The sequence below is a fragment of the Neurospora tetrasperma genome (assembly GCF_000213175.1).
Source record: "Neurospora tetrasperma FGSC 2508 unplaced genomic scaffold NEUTE1scaffold_81, whole genome shotgun sequence".
In the NCBI taxonomy this organism is placed as follows: domain Eukaryota; kingdom Fungi; phylum Ascomycota; class Sordariomycetes; order Sordariales; family Sordariaceae; genus Neurospora; species Neurospora tetrasperma.
In genome coordinates, this window is record NW_009799179.1 from 1,447,059 (window position 1) to 1,463,416 (window position 16,358).

Consider the following 16,358-nt stretch of genomic DNA (forward strand, 5'->3'; position numbering starts at 1 on the left):
TGATAAAAGATCGTCAGGGAGCCCGCTGGATATCAGACGAGGCAGCGTGGCTACCATGTCTTTTTTTTTGTTTTTTTATACCATCGCGGCAGTGTAGGAGTGTGCGCACAAGGGGTTGCAGGGTGTGCACAAACACTCTCCAGGGGCCGAGCTTATGAAGAACATTCATTTATTTGCCCTTCGTCACGCTTTTATGACTATCGCTCGCTCAAACATTGTGCTCGACTGCTCGGCGTTTGGACATTGACTGACGTTGGGCAAGGCGTGGTCGGTTGTCCGGTGCCCCCCGAGATGAGATTGCAAAACGCTGGAATGCGTTCGAGACCAGTCCGGTTCGTCGGATCTTCAGCGCATCTCGGCTTGCGATAGCGAGGTGAACCGTCGCATCAAATACTCGCCGTGACGAAAATCACAGGCGACTCACACAGAGTCGATCACTTGGAAGCCCCAAACGATAGCCACATGATTCGTTTGGTCAATTTCTCATGTCCCACAGCAATCCGCACAATTTAGCGAGAAAATTTGTGTTGGAGATGCCGACCCGACGTTGTGGAATCGCAACCCATCCGGATGATCCAGGTCTGCCAGGGAGAGCCGCGGGAGAGAGACACGGGTCCCAACCATGATGTGCAGTGAAAATGGTACATACGTAGTTCGACGGGGGAGCTCCTGGCGAACCTTTCACTGTCTCTTCCCTCTACGAGCAATTGCGCCCCTTTGATTGGCCTACGGTCATTAGGGCAGTGCTTTAACACCAGGGGCAGGCGATGTGCTGTGCGCTGTGCGCCTGCCCGCCTGCACCGTCCACTGCACAGCTGCAGCGTCGGAACTTGCCTGATCACCAACCTACCGCCAAAACCAGGTGGGACCGTGAATGATGGACGTGCCTTCTGCCACGTGCATCACGTGTGGGGCTAAATAAACAGAAGATGGTGCTGATGATATTGCACTGCAAGCGACGATGGAAGGAACCCCTAGAGGTAGGTAGCGGCTTGGGCGGTTTCACTGTCACTGAAGGATTCTGCAATGCTACAAAATATTGTTGTTGATGCTGTGTCTTTTGTTGGTGTTTTGACATTGTTGGATCGATTTCCTGGGGGGGCAGACAAACTAAGCTAAAGAGGAAGCTCCACAACTGAACTCGATCTACGCAGCGATTGTGATTAGCGGTGACTTTTACGAGACGGCACTACAGCTCACCCCTGCAGTGGTTTGTCCGTTAGCGCGGGACTTTGACACGCACTTTACGCAACCTATCACCATACCAGCAAATTTAATACAAGAAGTAATATCATCCGGATGCGATTTGGATACTTTCATCATACAAGTTATACACTTCGTCCAATTCTATGGTTTCGCATGTGGGTTTCCCATCGTTTTTCTGTGTATCTTGGGCAAACTCCCGTCGCAAGAACCGCACTAGCAATCATATCAGCATTGAACTGTACTGCCAGGATACATACACCTCGCCTCGCGACTGCGACTACACGTTAGAAATGTGAGACTTAGGTAGGTACGGAATGCAACAGTTCGTCCCAAGTTCGTTCAATAGACAATGGAATTGCTTTGACCGCCCGCGCTTGAGCATGACTACAAAAATGCTACGGCCATGCCAACCCGCGCCGGAAATACACTAGAGGAAGGCGGGTTGTTAGGCCAACATTTCCATCATCCCATGCCATCCGAGCAACTCCCAAGCGAAGGGCCATTGGTGCCGCATCTGTTATCATTTTTGGTTGGCCCGCGAACCCACGTCCCTTCGGGATTTCCCTTTCTTGATCCACATTAATTGCACTGTGATGTGACCGCCCTGGCTTGGCCCACGTCTGATATCTGTGTCACAAGTTTTCTCAGATTTTTCTGAGAGAAATATAACGATGACGCTACCATCGCTACCAGAAGACGTTTCACCCATCGGAGCCATGTCGAATCGAGCAGCCGCGTGACCGTAGAAGACGGGCCAAGGAGACAGAACCGAGAATTCGGGAGCAAAATGTTTGCATGGGCTCATTTAACCAGCTGCACGCTAGCATCGGTGCAAATCGGGGTTCCTGATGGCTGTCTCTCCTCGCGTCCAGTCTTTGGGCAGTCGCCGGTGGATCGTGAAAACGAAGGTGTCTTCCGTCGTACTCTTACTCTTGCCCCACCGCCGAAGAATAGGCTCAGGTCTTGGGGCGGTCCTGAGCGGTTCTGCCCTGGGTTCAGCGCTCTCGGGCGTCCAGTCCGGCAGTCGCACCAGCCACAATTCTACCCACTGTCCAAGAATTGCCAAGCCACCTAGCGTTGCAGCGGATTTGCAAGGGGTCTTGTCCCGTTACCGTAGGTTTGCAGGGACGGAGTGCAGTCGGTATCAGTCGCTCTCATTGTGAGTTCGCGCTCTATTGTCGCCGGTGTCGCCCTCTTCCCGCCTCTGATTTTCCGCCTCTGGCCATGTAATAAATCCAGGCCGTGAACGCGTGCCGGGAGCCGGGATCTATGACACTGTGCTCTATCCCCGGTTTGTACACCTCAGCTCTACACCAGTACACCTAGCGAGGTACCCAAGTCCCAGGGCGGCTACAACGTTGACGGTGTGCGACCGTGACCCGGACGCAGCAGGTGGAAAGGCCGAGCTCCAATAAACACGCAGCAGCAAGGAGCAATTAAACCCGGCACTCGTCCTGCGTGCCTTCCCGTTTTGGGCTTCTTTCGAAAAACCGGGGGTGCCGTCCCGTCCCAGAATCGTTTCATTTCAGGTTCTCGTCGACACCGACCGCCGCGGCCTTCCATTGCACTTAATACCCGCCTCTCCCTTCTTATCTCTCCTCCCTCTCGTCTCTTCGTAATTTTTCCGTCTGCTTGTTCTGCGAACGCCACATATTCCCCGCCTTCACCATTCTCTCAGATTTTAATAACTAATCCAAGCAATATCACGTCCGGGTTTTCCGACATCGATACATAATAGTCTCTACTTCACACCACCACAACAACAACAACCTCAACTCATCACACACTCTCCTCCCATCGCCAGTCACCATGCGTCAGAACATCATCTTCGTCGCGCTCTCCGCGCTCACCGCTGCCGTCGCCGCCCAGTCGTCCAACAGCAACCTCACCGTTCCCGTCGACTCTGTTAACCCGACCTTGAGGAGTATGTAACACAGTTTTCAAAAGCTGTTGTGTTACCTCGAGATACTAACAGCGTCTTGTCATCAGACCAGTGGTGTGTTGCCCAGTACAACACCTGCAAGATTCTTTGCGGCATGTCTGTCTCGAAGAACGACTGCGACCCGGTATGTTTTGACCATCTGGAGTACCGCTTAAGGAAGCATCACTGACCACAGGTTCCCTCTTATAGACGACGCTGGAATGGAACTGCACTTGCAGTTCTGGTGTTTCCCCAGCTGTTGAGGATTACGAACAGACTGTACCTTTTGTAAGTGCCCCTCGATTTTTGTTCTGGAAGCAAGGTTTCTGACGCGGCGCCCTACAGCTCATGTGTGAATTCGCCTTCGACACCTGCATCGCCAACCACCCCAACGATTCCCAGGGTCAGGATCAGTGCGAGACGGACATCAGAGACAAGTGCGCTACCCAGACGCCTGCCGCGATCAAGGTCACCTCGTCTACCGCCGCTGCCACCACTTCCGCTGCCAAGCCCACCCAGACCAAGGACACTGCCGTTGAGACTTCCGCTGCCGCCGCTTCCTCGACCTCTGAAAGCTTTGCTGCTCCCACCAACGCTGCTGCCTTCCTCGGCAACGGTGTTGCTGCTGCTGCTGCCGGTGTCTTCGCCGCTGCCCTTCTCTAAGCAGTGCACCTCATGAAGGAATGACGGACGTTTGATACCTCGATGCTTCTCAAAAGTTTACTTCTAGTTTGCTTTGGATGCGGCGGCGTTGACGGTTGTATTCAGTTCTTTGTATCTACCCAAAAAGGACCCTCTCGGAAGGCTTGTAATCACGCATACATCGCGGCGGCAGTATCCACCTTGACACAAGGCAATAAGCTGAAGGGAAGCATTAATACGTACGCAGAGCGCCTAATGAGAGGAGGCCAGGTGTGATTAACAGAGCAGAAATGGGCGATTTAACGCATATCTTTGGTGGTAGGAAAGTACATGAGGGGTCTTGTACGTGCGTGGTTTGGTGCCCGTTTGGTTTGAGGATGAGAGACAGTCGAATACCCTTTATCTTAATTCATAGTTGTGACCCTCTATCCATTGTTTGAACCTTATTGTGAGTGCCGTGCCTTTCAATCCGAGAGAATGGGATATAAATAAGTTAGTCAGTTGTCCTTGATGGGCTTTGTCGGCAACTGGTTGTCTAATAAGCCCTTTGTCTGCATTGAGTTTTCGCTGATAGAACTCTGGACAGAATCCTACTCAGCGAGATGGGTGGTTGCTTTGAAACAATGCGATTGTGGAAATAGAATTGCTATTTCCTGGTCCGCTTTGTCAGTAACTGAATGTTGATATAGCCCTTTGTTTACACGTGAATTGTTGCTGATAGAACTCTTTGGACAGGGCCGTACATAGCAGAAAAGCTGACTGCTTTTAAACAATCCGATTGTCAACATGGTGTTTCTGTTCATACCTGCTTGCTGTTCTATCATCTTGTTTCGATTTTTCAACCAGTCACATACATACCTTGACAAGTCCGGTAACGGCTGACATATTGTCACAACAAAAATGCCACCTAAAAGAGCAGCAAACGGAGCGGCTCCCAACCAGCCAGCTGCCCAAAGACAACGATTAGCACCAGCAGCTCCTCCTCCTTCTCCTCCCCCTTGCCCTCCTGCCCTAGCCCCTAGATCACCCACTATTATCCCGGTGGAGATCAAAACGCAGCTTGTGCTCGCCGCCCTGACCACGCACGACGATGTCTGCGCTTTCGAGCTGTTTTGCTCAGACTGGAAGATCTGCAATCGACAGCGAGAAAAGCCCCAACTCGAGGAAATCCTGAGGAAGCTGAGAGTGGACGTGTACACGCCGAGCTCGCAAACACTAGGAGTGCAGGCGGGCCAGGGAGAAGAACAGTTTTATGGGGAGCTGAAGAGTTATTTTGCGGGACACTCGATGAGAAGAACGCAATGTCCACTCTTTGGGGAGGGAGCACATGGGTTCGAAAACAAACATTGTGAAAAGTGCGGATGCGTTCCGTTCCAGAAGGAGGTTCTGATGGAAGGCGTTGGGGCGTGGGATACGGATTGGGAGGGGAAGCTAGATCCGGAGGCAAGGGGGTGGGAGGGAGGAGTCTGGACTGGGAGGCTCAGGAAGGGAATGGGTTATCGTGGAAATGGAAGAGATGGGAGAAGAAAAGAGGTTGAGCCATGGGACCAAATGGTTGAGGAGGCGAGGACTAGGGGTATCAATGCCTACATGACAAGCATAAGGAATACGAGGATGGGGAGGTTTTTGGCGAGGGAGGTGAAGAGAGAGAGAACGCTCCGGTCGGACAGATTGGTCGTCTTGAATCAGAGGGCGACGAAATGGTTAGGAAGATTTACTCAGAGAGGGTTGGGAAAACGGGTGCGTAGCGGGCTTGAGGGGATGATCACTTGGGGAGACGAGATGGTTGGACTCTTGCCTTTCATCGAAGGGTTCACGGAGAGGTTTGACGACAACGGTTATTTGAGGGTGGCCACCGGTGCACCGGCGTCCTCGGCTGTCGCCGCTGCCGTCAAAGCCAGACCCTTTAACCAGGTAAAGAAACATCTCTCCCCAGAACCTCCTAACCAAGAGCCCTGGGTTCTATATAGACGTATCCGCCATCTCATGATCAACAGCGACCCCTATCTCAATTTGGAAGTAGGTATTGACTTCCCCCGTTATGGTATCATTCCTCCCACAGAACCACCGGCCGCCACGGTGCTGGCTAATATGTCAGGGGTCCGAGACCGTGTCTATTTTGAGCACATGGTGCCCTTGTACGTTGATTATCAGGCCTTGACAAATCTCGAGACACTCTACCTCGACTTGAGGCACGTTACAAAACGCAAATTCGGCACCACGCAGTTCCAGATGGAAGAGGTCGTACAGCTGGCTCGAAGGCTCGAAGGAAAGAACCTGCGATTGCTCGTCATTGCCGGATTGCGAACTGGAGGGGCGTATTGGTGGGGGGAGAGAGAGCTGAACATCGAGGAAATCGAGGGATTTGAGATCCAGAATCCAGCGGACTGGAGGAATGTCAACTGGCTTTTGGAATTTAGAGGAGCGTTGAGGCCTGGGGGGAAGCTGATTCTGGTGGATTCGTATTTCAATGATTTTCCTTGGCTTCGACATTGGCCATGGACAAATCCATTGAACGCGGATGGGCCCATGCCACAAGGCCATGTACCTATGGGTGGGTTCCCGGTTTTCGTGAACAATTTCATTGACAACGAATTTGATGACAACGAACTTGATGACAACGAAGATGATGACAACGAAGATGATGACTTGACGGAGGAAACATCATCGGAGGAAACATCATCGGAGGAAACATCATCGGGGGAATCATCATCGGGGGAATCAATATAAACGACCAACGAAGCATGACAGCCCCCTAGCCAAAGCATCCAAGAAAGAGGTCTGGCTTAAAGTACAACAATAAAGGCAACAACAACGGAAATAATCGATATGAGACGTAGTTTGATTGTTCAAATTGGAAAGGGCTGGTAATAGCTGGTCATCGTACTAGTTGATGCACCCAATTTGACCTTCCAACGGCCTCGAGCCTGGCGAGGCATCAAGTGAATGAAACCATCAATGCAGTCCTGGGGAATCCGTGCCAATATCAACGGGGGTCTCAAAACCACGGCGTATATTCTCCTCATTGCTCATCAAGACATGAAGCCCTGGAAACTCCCTTCTCATCTTGACCTCATCTTGTGCCAAGGGTGTTTGATGGAGTCGAGATCTGGAGAGTGTGATCAGTGCTGTATAGACCAGATCCCCTGAATCTCCAATAAGGTCTTCATCGCCCTCGGAAGATGAACTCCGGATCTGCATCATAACGAGGTAAATATCCACAAAGTGTATTCGAACCAGCGTTTGCGCAGGTAACCGCGCAGTGCGATTTGCTCGATCGTTGACATAGTGACATACATAGGTTCGTCAACCGCAGCTGTTCAGGTTCCTGTTCCTGAGTTTGACATCCCGATGCCGAACTGATAGGAACGATACATCAAAGGCACATCATGTGCAAAAAGTTCTCGGGCCGGGCCGACCAGTACTATCAACTTACAAGATTCTCAGTTGTCCGTACAAAAAGCATAGATCTCGAACATATGATGGGATGCTGGATAACTTGTAAACGTTCAATCATCAATATATGTGACAGGTGCCATGCAATGCGGGGAACGCTTCAGGTTGTTCAGCCCCGGCATTTGAGTATCTTGAGGTGATACAAGATACCCAACCCTCGCTTCGGGTTTCGCATGGTTCAATTGTGGACTGGCTCGTCCGTCCCATTCTCAAAGCCCGAGTGTGGATGCCCAAAATGACGGGATACATAGTGTAGACAAAAAATGGGTCCGGTCCGTGATGGTGGCTGTCGAAATGGAAAATGGCGTACGTAGGTATTGAATGAACTTGAACATCGAACGCGATAACCAGGGCGACCTTTCTCGTCCATTGAGGTCAGGGTTGTTTGGCGTGGATCGATTGGCTGTGGTGATGCCATGGCCAACGCCGTCAAGCCGAACGTCAAGGGGAATCTGCATGCTCGCTGCAATGCTCATTGGCCAGCCGATCATATCGATGTCTTTCCATTGTGGGTTGGCAGTTGCTGAAGGTGCGTCGCCAGTCGCTCCTGCCTTGGTGGCAACCACTCATGAGAACTCCGTCGCACACTTTGCATCTGCCATTTGTATCATTTGGACCACTTGGAGAGGTGTGCCTGCCCTGCTTTCGTGCCTTCCATTTGCGACGACTCAAGCCTGCATTCGACTCCCGTCACTCAGTCAGGCTGGCAAGGGAAGTGGGTGCCGGGCATTATCGGCTATCGACGTCCTTCCGATTTCCAAACCTTCGCCATCTTTCCTTCATCCCAAGTCCACGGTTCCCAGCTGGATCGAGGTCCAAAATGCGTGCCATACACCCCTCTGACCCCTCGCCAGACCTTTGCTTTCACTCCCATTCACTCCTCGCCCTAGACAGAGTCCGGATTTGCTTTGCGACGCGCAAGGTCACTCACTCAACCTTCCTTCACGAACCAGTCTTCTTCGCGAAACCATATATTTCCCGGCTGACAAAGACACGCTGTCGCTTGCGTTCCTCACCATAAACTCATCTTCCAAGAGCGTCACGTATCCAACAACACCCCGGTTTCACAAGGAATCGACAGTTGTGATGGAAAGAGGTTGCTTACAGCCGTCGCAAGGAGTTGTGGTTCGTTATGGCGCCTAGCAAGGACTCAAAGCGGGGCTCGAAAACCCCAGAAAGCAACATCAACAATAGTAATACGTCGAATGCCAACGGAGGAGGCGGCAATGCCGGCAGAGACTCTCGCCATACCGGCCTGTTCTTGCCTCTCTTTGGCTTGCGCCTGTCTCCACGCCATAAGCGCCGTATCGAGACCGAGCGGGATCGCATGCTGTCGGATCCTGATCGACACTCACATCTACGTCGCGGACGCGTGACACCTCCAGCGCCAACTGTGGACGTCGAGCTAAAGCCTTTGGATGATCGACAACCGAACATGAAGTTCGCTCTACGGCCCGGTTCTGCAGTCGCTAAGCTCGAACAGCTCGTCCGGCGCCGTTATCAAGACAATTGTCATCCCATCGCCACAGCTGCTCACTTTGCTTTTTATGTGGATGGCAGAGTACTCAACCCCGAGGATGTGCTCCCTCCCACGTCTTTCAAGATCTGGTACCGCATGTCCAGATCTTCTGCCGAGGTTGACCAGTGGAAGTTCAGTCAGTACAAGGATGCGAACAACCAGCCAATCCCCCCAGAGCTTGCGACTCAACTCGTTCAGGCAATCGATACAGGCGGCGCCACGGTAGGCGAGTTGAGACGCAAAATTGCGGCTTTTATGTCCATCTCCGATCCGGACAGGGTGTTGCTGGTGGCTCGAGGGGGAACACGACCAGGTCAGTTGCAGGGAGACAGCTGGGTGGTTTCTGAAATCAAGCGACACTGGCTTTGTTGTTGGATTAGTTATCACATTGCGCGGACGAACGCATATGCTGTGATCAATGGCCTCGGAAGGCGCTACGTCTATCATCCCGAGTCGCATTACTTCTACGACGGCATGAGTGTTAGGCGCTGGCAACATCACCTAGATACCCGCCTGTTTCGGAATGTCCGCTCACGTGGAAAAACTGGTTTCAATGCTCACTGGTCGGAGATCATTTTGACACTCAACGATACGCGTGTCAGTAAGACTACACGCGTTTGTTGGGGAAAGACGTACGAGGTCGAACTTTCTGGTCAGGCTGCCAAAATCTTCTCGGCCGAGGAAGCTTGGCTTCTACCCGACGAAGCCTGCAGCGTTTGCCTTGACAGCAAGAATCTTAGCCTCATGGCATACAAGATCACATCTGAATGCAATCACAAGCCAACCATCTGCAACGCTTGTTTAAGCCAGTGGATTGCTTCGGAGCTGGAAACCAAGATGTGGGATCGGATTAAGTGTCCGGAGTGCCCTAAATCTCTTGAGTTCGCAGATGTCCAAAGAAACGCTTCAAAAAGCGTTTTCAGACGTTACGATGAGCTGGCTACTCGCGCAGCTCTCGGAAATATTCCCAACTTTCGATGGTGCAAATCGTCCAAGTGTAACTCCGGCCAGATAGACGATGTCAGATGCGTGCGCTTCAAGTGCAAGGCCTGTAAGAATTCACATTGCATCAAGCACGACGTACCCTGGCACTCGGGCGAAACATGCGAAGAGTATGACAAGCGTAACACCCAGAAGAAGAAAGACGAAAGGGCATCCGAGGCAGAGATCACCAAGTCTAGCAAAAAGTGTCCATTGTGCAACAAGGCTGTCCACAAGTTTTCCGGTTGCAATCACATTACCTGTAAGTTCTGAATCATCGCAGCCCCCTTCCTCGTCTTCCCGGATGATCGGTTACTAACTGTATCTCCTGGCAGGTATCTGTTCTCACGAATGGTGCTATATATGCCTCGCCCCGTTTCAGCGCAACGAGCATGGCTTTCTCTACTGTCGTCACAAACCCGAGTGTACGGAGCGGGACCCCTTTGTCGACCTGATAGACCCCCAGAATGCAAACGCCGACCCCCGTACGTTTTTCGAAGCCGCCAACCACGGTTTATTCCCGCCACAATTTTTCAGAAACCGCCTTCGAGTTGTCCGCGGCAGAGCTGCCCGACACCATCTTGAGGCCGGAGCCAATGAACCAGGCGTAGGGCAAATGGGACGTAACCCTAACCGCCTTCACCCCGACATGTTTCTCCCTCCTTGGATGCAGGAAGCAGACCGAGGGATGTTTGTGGGTGTTGCCGGTATCGCGGATCATGTTGCAAACGGTAACGGTAACGATCGCGACCCTATGCACGATCTGAGGGTGTTGGCGCAAGATATGAGGGCAGCACGGAGAGAGCGGGCTTAGGTACTCCTTCTCGACGAACCTGGACTCAACGAATACGACATCACTCTCCATAGCTTCAGTGCCATGATCCTCGCCTCTCCAGATATGTGGGCGGCGTTCGTTGCCCATGAATGGACGCGCAGGACTGGCCATCCTCATCCGCCCCCTCCTGGACCCGAAGGAGCTCGCGACAACGATTTCGAGGAACGGTTTTCTGAAATAATGTGGGACTTGTGGCTCGACATCGTTGTAGAGAGTGAATTGATGGAAGATGATGATGATGAACCGATGTTCTTTGGCCCACCTCGACCTCCGGCTTGGTTTCATTGGGAGCCTGGCCACGGCGAGCCGCCAGTTTTCCCTGCTGGTCTTCTACCTATTGGTAGTGAATTTCAGGTGGATGACCTCCTTTGGGACGGTGCGTCCCTGATTCTTCCTCAGGGCCCCGTCCCTGAGCCACGTGATGCCGATGATACAGCAGGTCCTTTCTGGGCTCCTGCCCCAGTGACCCTCCGTCAACATCATTTCCTCCCCAGAGAACAGCCGACACACAATGAGGACGAACTCTTCCTGCAAACGCTAGAAGATGACATAACTACACACCAAGTCATTGATCCTCTGGACAATCTCTTACTGGATCGCCCCCCGTGGGCTCCTGACTTCTCTCTACCTCTTCGAGCGTCGATCCGCGATGTGGTAGATTTGGTCGACTCCGAACCCTCTCTTCCTCCTCCAGGCTGGCAAACTGCGCTGACTCTCCTTCGTCCCTGGTTTCACGAAGCGCCGTGGAGATTAGAGCCCGCGACCAATATTCCCGGTCACATTGTCGGACGAGAAGAGCTTGTGTTGTGGATTGATGATGCTGTGGATGTTCTGATCAGGCGAAACCGGACACTTTTGCAGTTTATCAACTTTGATATCCGTCAGCAAATGGCTGTTGCACCAGACGCGCCTCGACCGTGAGACACGGGTTGAGAAGCGAAGCCAAGCAGCCTGGTATGTGAATTGAGGCGTCTATCAAGATACGGATGACGGCCGGAAGCAGTATAAACTGTATGACATGGCAACTTGGACCTGTTGTACCTGTAATTATCACAAGTGTTATAACATGAGCTCTTCTCGCTTAGGACAGTTAACCATAGTGTTGGACCTTTAGCCAGGGTTTTGGCCAAACGAGGACCTTAACCTTGTCCTTAACTATCTAAAGGATGGGAACTCGAACATTGGTACCGAAGTATACCGATGTCGCGGTGTTATAGACACTTGTTTTTCTCATTTTAAGCTGAAGAGACATAATGGATCGCAATCACTCTCACGCAACATATCCATCCGAAATCTAGTCAGCTCGTCTACCTGCACATACAAAAGATCTGTATTACCGGGTGGACGTACACTGAACGCTATAGTAGAAGCATAATCTCTAATGCACCATGGTGTTTAAGAGGTGGTTACGCAATAACTCCCCAACATGCCCTTGAAAGCCCAAAACACCCAAATAGGGTCAAATACCTATAATCCTAACCTGCTTTCATTCTTAAGTCCATGAGCAGACTCAATCATTCACATACGACCATACCCACTGGAAAACTCGGGATCCCGTCCGCTCTCCCATAGATAAGCCAGTGAGGGCCAGACTAGTAGTTGGGTCGGTGACGACCAGCGAATCCCTGGTGTTGTATGTTTTTCTTCCTTTTTTTGTGCTTTTTCGCCTTGGCTCCATCAGTTCTTTTTCATTGTCGTTTCATGGTCACAGATGTGTCCTGTCTGATCGTGTTCCTTTTTGTTTTCTTTCGTGGTGGATATATGGGGGCTGTTACGATGTTGAGGGAGTTGCGGATCTTGGCTTTGCATGTGCCTTGACGCAGGATTCTTGTGGTGATGGAGCTTATCCAAATGTTGATCAAACCCTAGGAAAATTGAAATTGTACCTGCTTGTGAAAGGACCTGGCTTTGTAAAACCTTTAAGAAAGTTGGTGCAATAGCGGGTGTGCTACTAAAAAAAAAAGACACTGGAGGATGATCACGCTTACGGATGACCTCTTTCGCGGCATGAACAACTGATTTGAAAACTCTATTTCTGGCACCTAGTCATTGATCTGGTAAACCACGGCGAGGTAGTTCAAAAGGCTGGAGATAGGCTGATAGGAGGAGACTGTGGGTGTCGGACAGCGCGTTGTCACGGGGTCTGCAGTACTGGTCCAGAATCCCGATAACCGGGCATTGTGGACATGGAGACTAGGAAAATAAAAGGGATGCTGCGAGTAAGTAGTTAGCGGAACTGTATCAGACTTAGGAACCTGGTTCTTTGTTTTTACTCAGACACTTGCATACCGAATCATAAGTATCGGGAGAAGATTAACTTGTCCAGATCCAGCAGGCCACAAGCCAAAGTCAAGTCAGTCACTTTGCCTCCTTTGGTTCGCTCAGTCTAGGACACAATGCAACAACAACACTTGTCCCTTCGGAAATACCTTCCCACATTGCATTTCCTGCGGCGCATGTCGATGATGAGGCTTGGGTGCACATGCAGGACGTTGAATAGCGGAAATTTGAGAGAACAACGAAGATAAGCGGAGAAAGCTGCAGAGCACCCTAACTGTAATGTGCCTCAATACTTCGCGAGCTGGCCCTCAAGCCCTCTTGCGGCTCCTCCTGCGTTACTCTCATCCCGGATCGTCCCCAACATTAGCGTACCTGACTAAGCCCGTACCGTAGAGACTCGGGGCAGAGGGTTTTAGGTCTAGGTTTCCTGGAAATCAAGCATAAGCTGTAAGTATACTGCCCTAATATGTGCATGATATGCCTACTAAAAATAAGTGAGGGAGATGTGTTGCCACCCTGGAGGAATGTAGACTCGATTCTTCTAATGTCTCGCCTTTTCCTCCTTTTTTTTTTTTTTTTTTTTCATAAAGGCGCCAGAGGGTGGAGATATCCAAAATCACCCTCTTGCATACAATTTCTGGTGGGCACAAATGTTGCAATATACTTAAAGACTATGCCGGATTTCCAGGGAACCTCAAACTTTGTGCCCCAAGCCTGTACGGTACACCACCCACTGCATCCGATCGGCCGTGTTGTGTCGGGTTCATGCCCCACTTTAATCACCGGAGCCACGGAGCCGAATACCGTAACTCGGGATACCGCAAAGACTCGGACCATTGATTTTCAACTTTCCTGGAAATTATGCATAATCTGTAAGCATACTGCAACATTCATACCCGCCAGGAATTATATGCAAGACGATGATTTTCAATGTCCGTACACTCCAGCGCCCTTGAAAAACCCCAATTTTTTTATTTAAATTTAAATTATTTTTTTTTTTTTTTTTTTAAAAAAAAGGTAGAAAGGGCGGGATACTAGAAGAATCAAACTTACAGTGCTCCGGGGCGGCGACATGACCCCGCTACTATTCTTTGCGGGCAAAATATGTACAGAATTGGGTATATGCATGTCTGATGATGCCTGATTTCCAGGATAGTTGAAAATCAATGGCCCGAGTCTTTGCGGTACTGACATCCGGAGGATGGGTTATGGGCAACATTCTTGTCCCATAGGCGTGGGCATAATTATCCTCTTTCTGGACGTCTGTGAATGTCTTTTTTTCTTTGTCTCTGTAGCGAAAGATTTCTCTGTGTAGATGAATCTTGGAGGGGGCTGAGGCAGAGTCACACATGCCCCTCTCATGGTCAAAGCATTTTGTCTCGAGATGCAGCATCAGTTTTAAAATATTCAATGCCCGTAGATGCCATTGTCTGCTGCAGCACAGTGATGCGTCCAGATTGCGCAACTGTCGGGTTTCGTAAGTGATACAATCCTGTAAATATCTAATCAGCGCACCTTGCATGGTGACGGTTATCAATATAAATACTGAACTTCCTCCTCTCGATAACCTTTTTTTTGTTCTTTTTGTTCTATGTTTCTCATCAATTTCTCTCACAAATCCAAACAGAGTTTACTATACACTGTCACTCAAATCTCGCTTTCAGAATCTCGCTCTCTAGCAGACCTGACACCCTCAAACAACAACAAGAACGACGAAAAAGATATCTCCCCAAGCTGATATCAACACATCTGAGTCTCATTACGGCCAAACGCACACTTCTATCATGACTTCATTATCCTTAGAGGTACTTTGCCATTCGGCCAGCTCATGCTCAGGCCAGCTTATGCTGACAATCATTTACCCCCCGCAGACCAACAACGATGGCATCCGACACATCCGCAAGGAAACCACTCTATGGCCTGAAGTGAAGCAATACCTGCTCTCTCGCGCCAAATCATCAAGAGACCCTAGCACCGTCATCCCGCGCCCCATGTGCGCCCTCTGTGATGAAGCAGAGCTCGACATCGCCGGAATCCCGGCCACCGACATCGACCTAGTCCGCTTCGAGGCCGCTCTCTTGCCCTGCGGACACATGTTCTGCATCCCTTGCCTCAATGAATACCAGGACAATTTGCCGGACGCCAGCCCCTACGATGCCGCCGTCTACAACCCCGTCTGCGGCCGCCGCCAGCTCGCGCGCGAGTACAAGTGCCCCGTGTGTCGTGCCGATATGCACCACAGGAAGTGCTGGTGCGAGGTGGGCGCTTGCGGCCTTCCTTCTTCTGACCTTCTCGATGGTGGCGTCGTCGAGTCCGGAGGACAGTGGGCCCCCAGGTTGCTGCACCCTGGAGAGGTAACACAGAATGAGATCGAGGCATTGGAGTGGGTTGATCATAACCCTGCCGTGATGGATAAGAACACTCGGCAGAAGCTTGTCAAGCTGGTGAACGCCGTGCCAACTACCCTTCCGGAGTGGAAGGCTGCTGTTGCCTCCATGGACGTCGATGAAGACGACGACGACGATAACGGGTCATCCGAAGACGAAGACGAAAATGACGACGAAACTGACGACGAAGACGAAGAAGATTGTAGCAGCAGCAGCGATGACGACGCCGAATATCCCCACGATATCGAGATGGTCGACCTTACCAACGAGGTCGAACTAGACTGCGGTATTACGCATCGGGATAAAATATTCAAGAAACTCAGCAATCGCCCCATTGGCATTCCCGATGACGCTAATTTGAACAACAAGACCTACCCCATCGCTTTGTGGAATCAGGTGGTTGACCCTGTGTGCTACAAATGCCGTTGCGATATACTGCGCAGATATGACCGTGCAGAGTTGCCTTTGTTTGAGATAATGCCTGTTTCGTTGAGGCCCAGGTTACAAAGGATTGAAGAGGAGGAGGAGGAGGAGGAGGAGACGTATCCACGTGCGAGGTAATCAATAGAAGGATGGAAAGGGTTAGTGCTGATGGAAGAAAGAAAGCACGGGCAAGAAGAAAATGCTTGGGATTATTCGTGGGTTGATGCGCTCTTTTACTGGTTCGCCATTTGGGCCCCTTTGAGAGTTGCTATCACGAAGATATGGCTGTATACTGTTGATGCTGGCTGATGGACTAGAAAAGACAGAATTGTTTGTGACGGAAAGTGTATGGATTGGCGCAGATAAACATGGGAAGGCACGAGCCGAACTAAACAAAGTACGAGAGCCATGATGATGCTCAAGTTGTTTTTCTGAAGGAACTTAGTTACCATAGAAAGTCCTACCAAAACTCTACACCATCATGCTATTTTGTTTTGTTCATCTCGTCCCGTGATGATGCAACTATTGAGTGTCCCTCCCCCCCTCTCTGCCCGTCATTGCAGTCAAGCAGTTTCCTTTTCCCAAAAGGGACATATTCCACTTACACGCAACACCCCCCACTTTCTCAGCCCCCACAAGAACTGAATAATCCCACCACCGCCCCCACCCCACCCCACCCTCACGATCCCACTGCATCCGAAAAAAAAA

General features: G+C 50.8%; 6 protein-coding genes across 6 annotated transcripts; 5 read left to right on the top strand and 1 right to left on the bottom strand.

The window, feature by feature from the left end:
• Positions 1 to 2,815: 2,815 nt before the first annotated feature.
• NEUTE1DRAFT_149430 (uncharacterized protein) lies at positions 2,816 to 4,207 on the top strand (the record flags this gene model as incomplete). The annotated part of the gene is made up of 4 exons (XM_009857048.1): positions 2,816 to 3,130; positions 3,196 to 3,272; positions 3,338 to 3,415; positions 3,473 to 4,207. 4 exons carry the CDS (start codon positions 3,016 to 3,018, stop codon positions 3,788 to 3,790), a joined length of 588 nt encoding a protein of 195 aa, XP_009855350.1.
• Positions 4,208 to 4,669: 462 nt separating this feature from the next.
• On the top strand, positions 4,670 to 6,499 carry NEUTE1DRAFT_113756 (uncharacterized protein; the record flags this gene model as incomplete). The annotated part of the gene is made up of 1 exon (XM_009857049.1): positions 4,670 to 6,499. One exon carries the CDS (start codon positions 4,670 to 4,672, stop codon positions 6,497 to 6,499), a length of 1,830 nt encoding a protein of 609 aa, XP_009855351.1.
• A 1,642-nt stretch (positions 6,500 to 8,141) lies between these two features.
• Positions 8,142 to 10,709, top strand: NEUTE1DRAFT_125372 (uncharacterized protein; the record flags this gene model as incomplete). The annotated part of the gene is made up of 2 exons (XM_009857050.1): positions 8,142 to 9,987; positions 10,061 to 10,709. 2 exons carry the CDS (start codon positions 8,358 to 8,360, stop codon positions 10,537 to 10,539), a joined length of 2,109 nt encoding a protein of 702 aa, XP_009855352.1.
• A 31-nt stretch (positions 10,710 to 10,740) lies between these two features.
• NEUTE1DRAFT_125373 (uncharacterized protein) lies at positions 10,741 to 11,499 on the top strand (the record flags this gene model as incomplete). The annotated part of the gene is made up of 1 exon (XM_009857051.1): positions 10,741 to 11,499. One exon carries the CDS (start codon positions 10,741 to 10,743, stop codon positions 11,479 to 11,481), a length of 741 nt encoding a protein of 246 aa, XP_009855353.1.
• Positions 11,500 to 12,070: 571 nt separating this feature from the next.
• On the bottom strand, positions 12,071 to 12,238 carry NEUTE1DRAFT_54824 (uncharacterized protein; the record flags this gene model as incomplete). Its single annotated transcript, XM_009857052.1, has 1 exon — positions 12,071 to 12,238. The coding sequence occupies one exon, from the start codon at positions 12,236 to 12,238 to the stop codon at positions 12,071 to 12,073; it is 168 nt and encodes a 55-aa protein (XP_009855354.1).
• Positions 12,239 to 14,006: 1,768 nt separating this feature from the next.
• NEUTE1DRAFT_104750 (uncharacterized protein) lies at positions 14,007 to 15,788 on the top strand (the record flags this gene model as incomplete). The annotated part of the gene is made up of 3 exons (XM_009857053.1): positions 14,007 to 14,024; positions 14,562 to 14,645; positions 14,712 to 15,788. 3 exons carry the CDS (start codon positions 14,007 to 14,009, stop codon positions 15,786 to 15,788), a joined length of 1,179 nt encoding a protein of 392 aa, XP_009855355.1.
• Between the last annotated feature and the right edge of the window lie 570 nt (positions 15,789 to 16,358).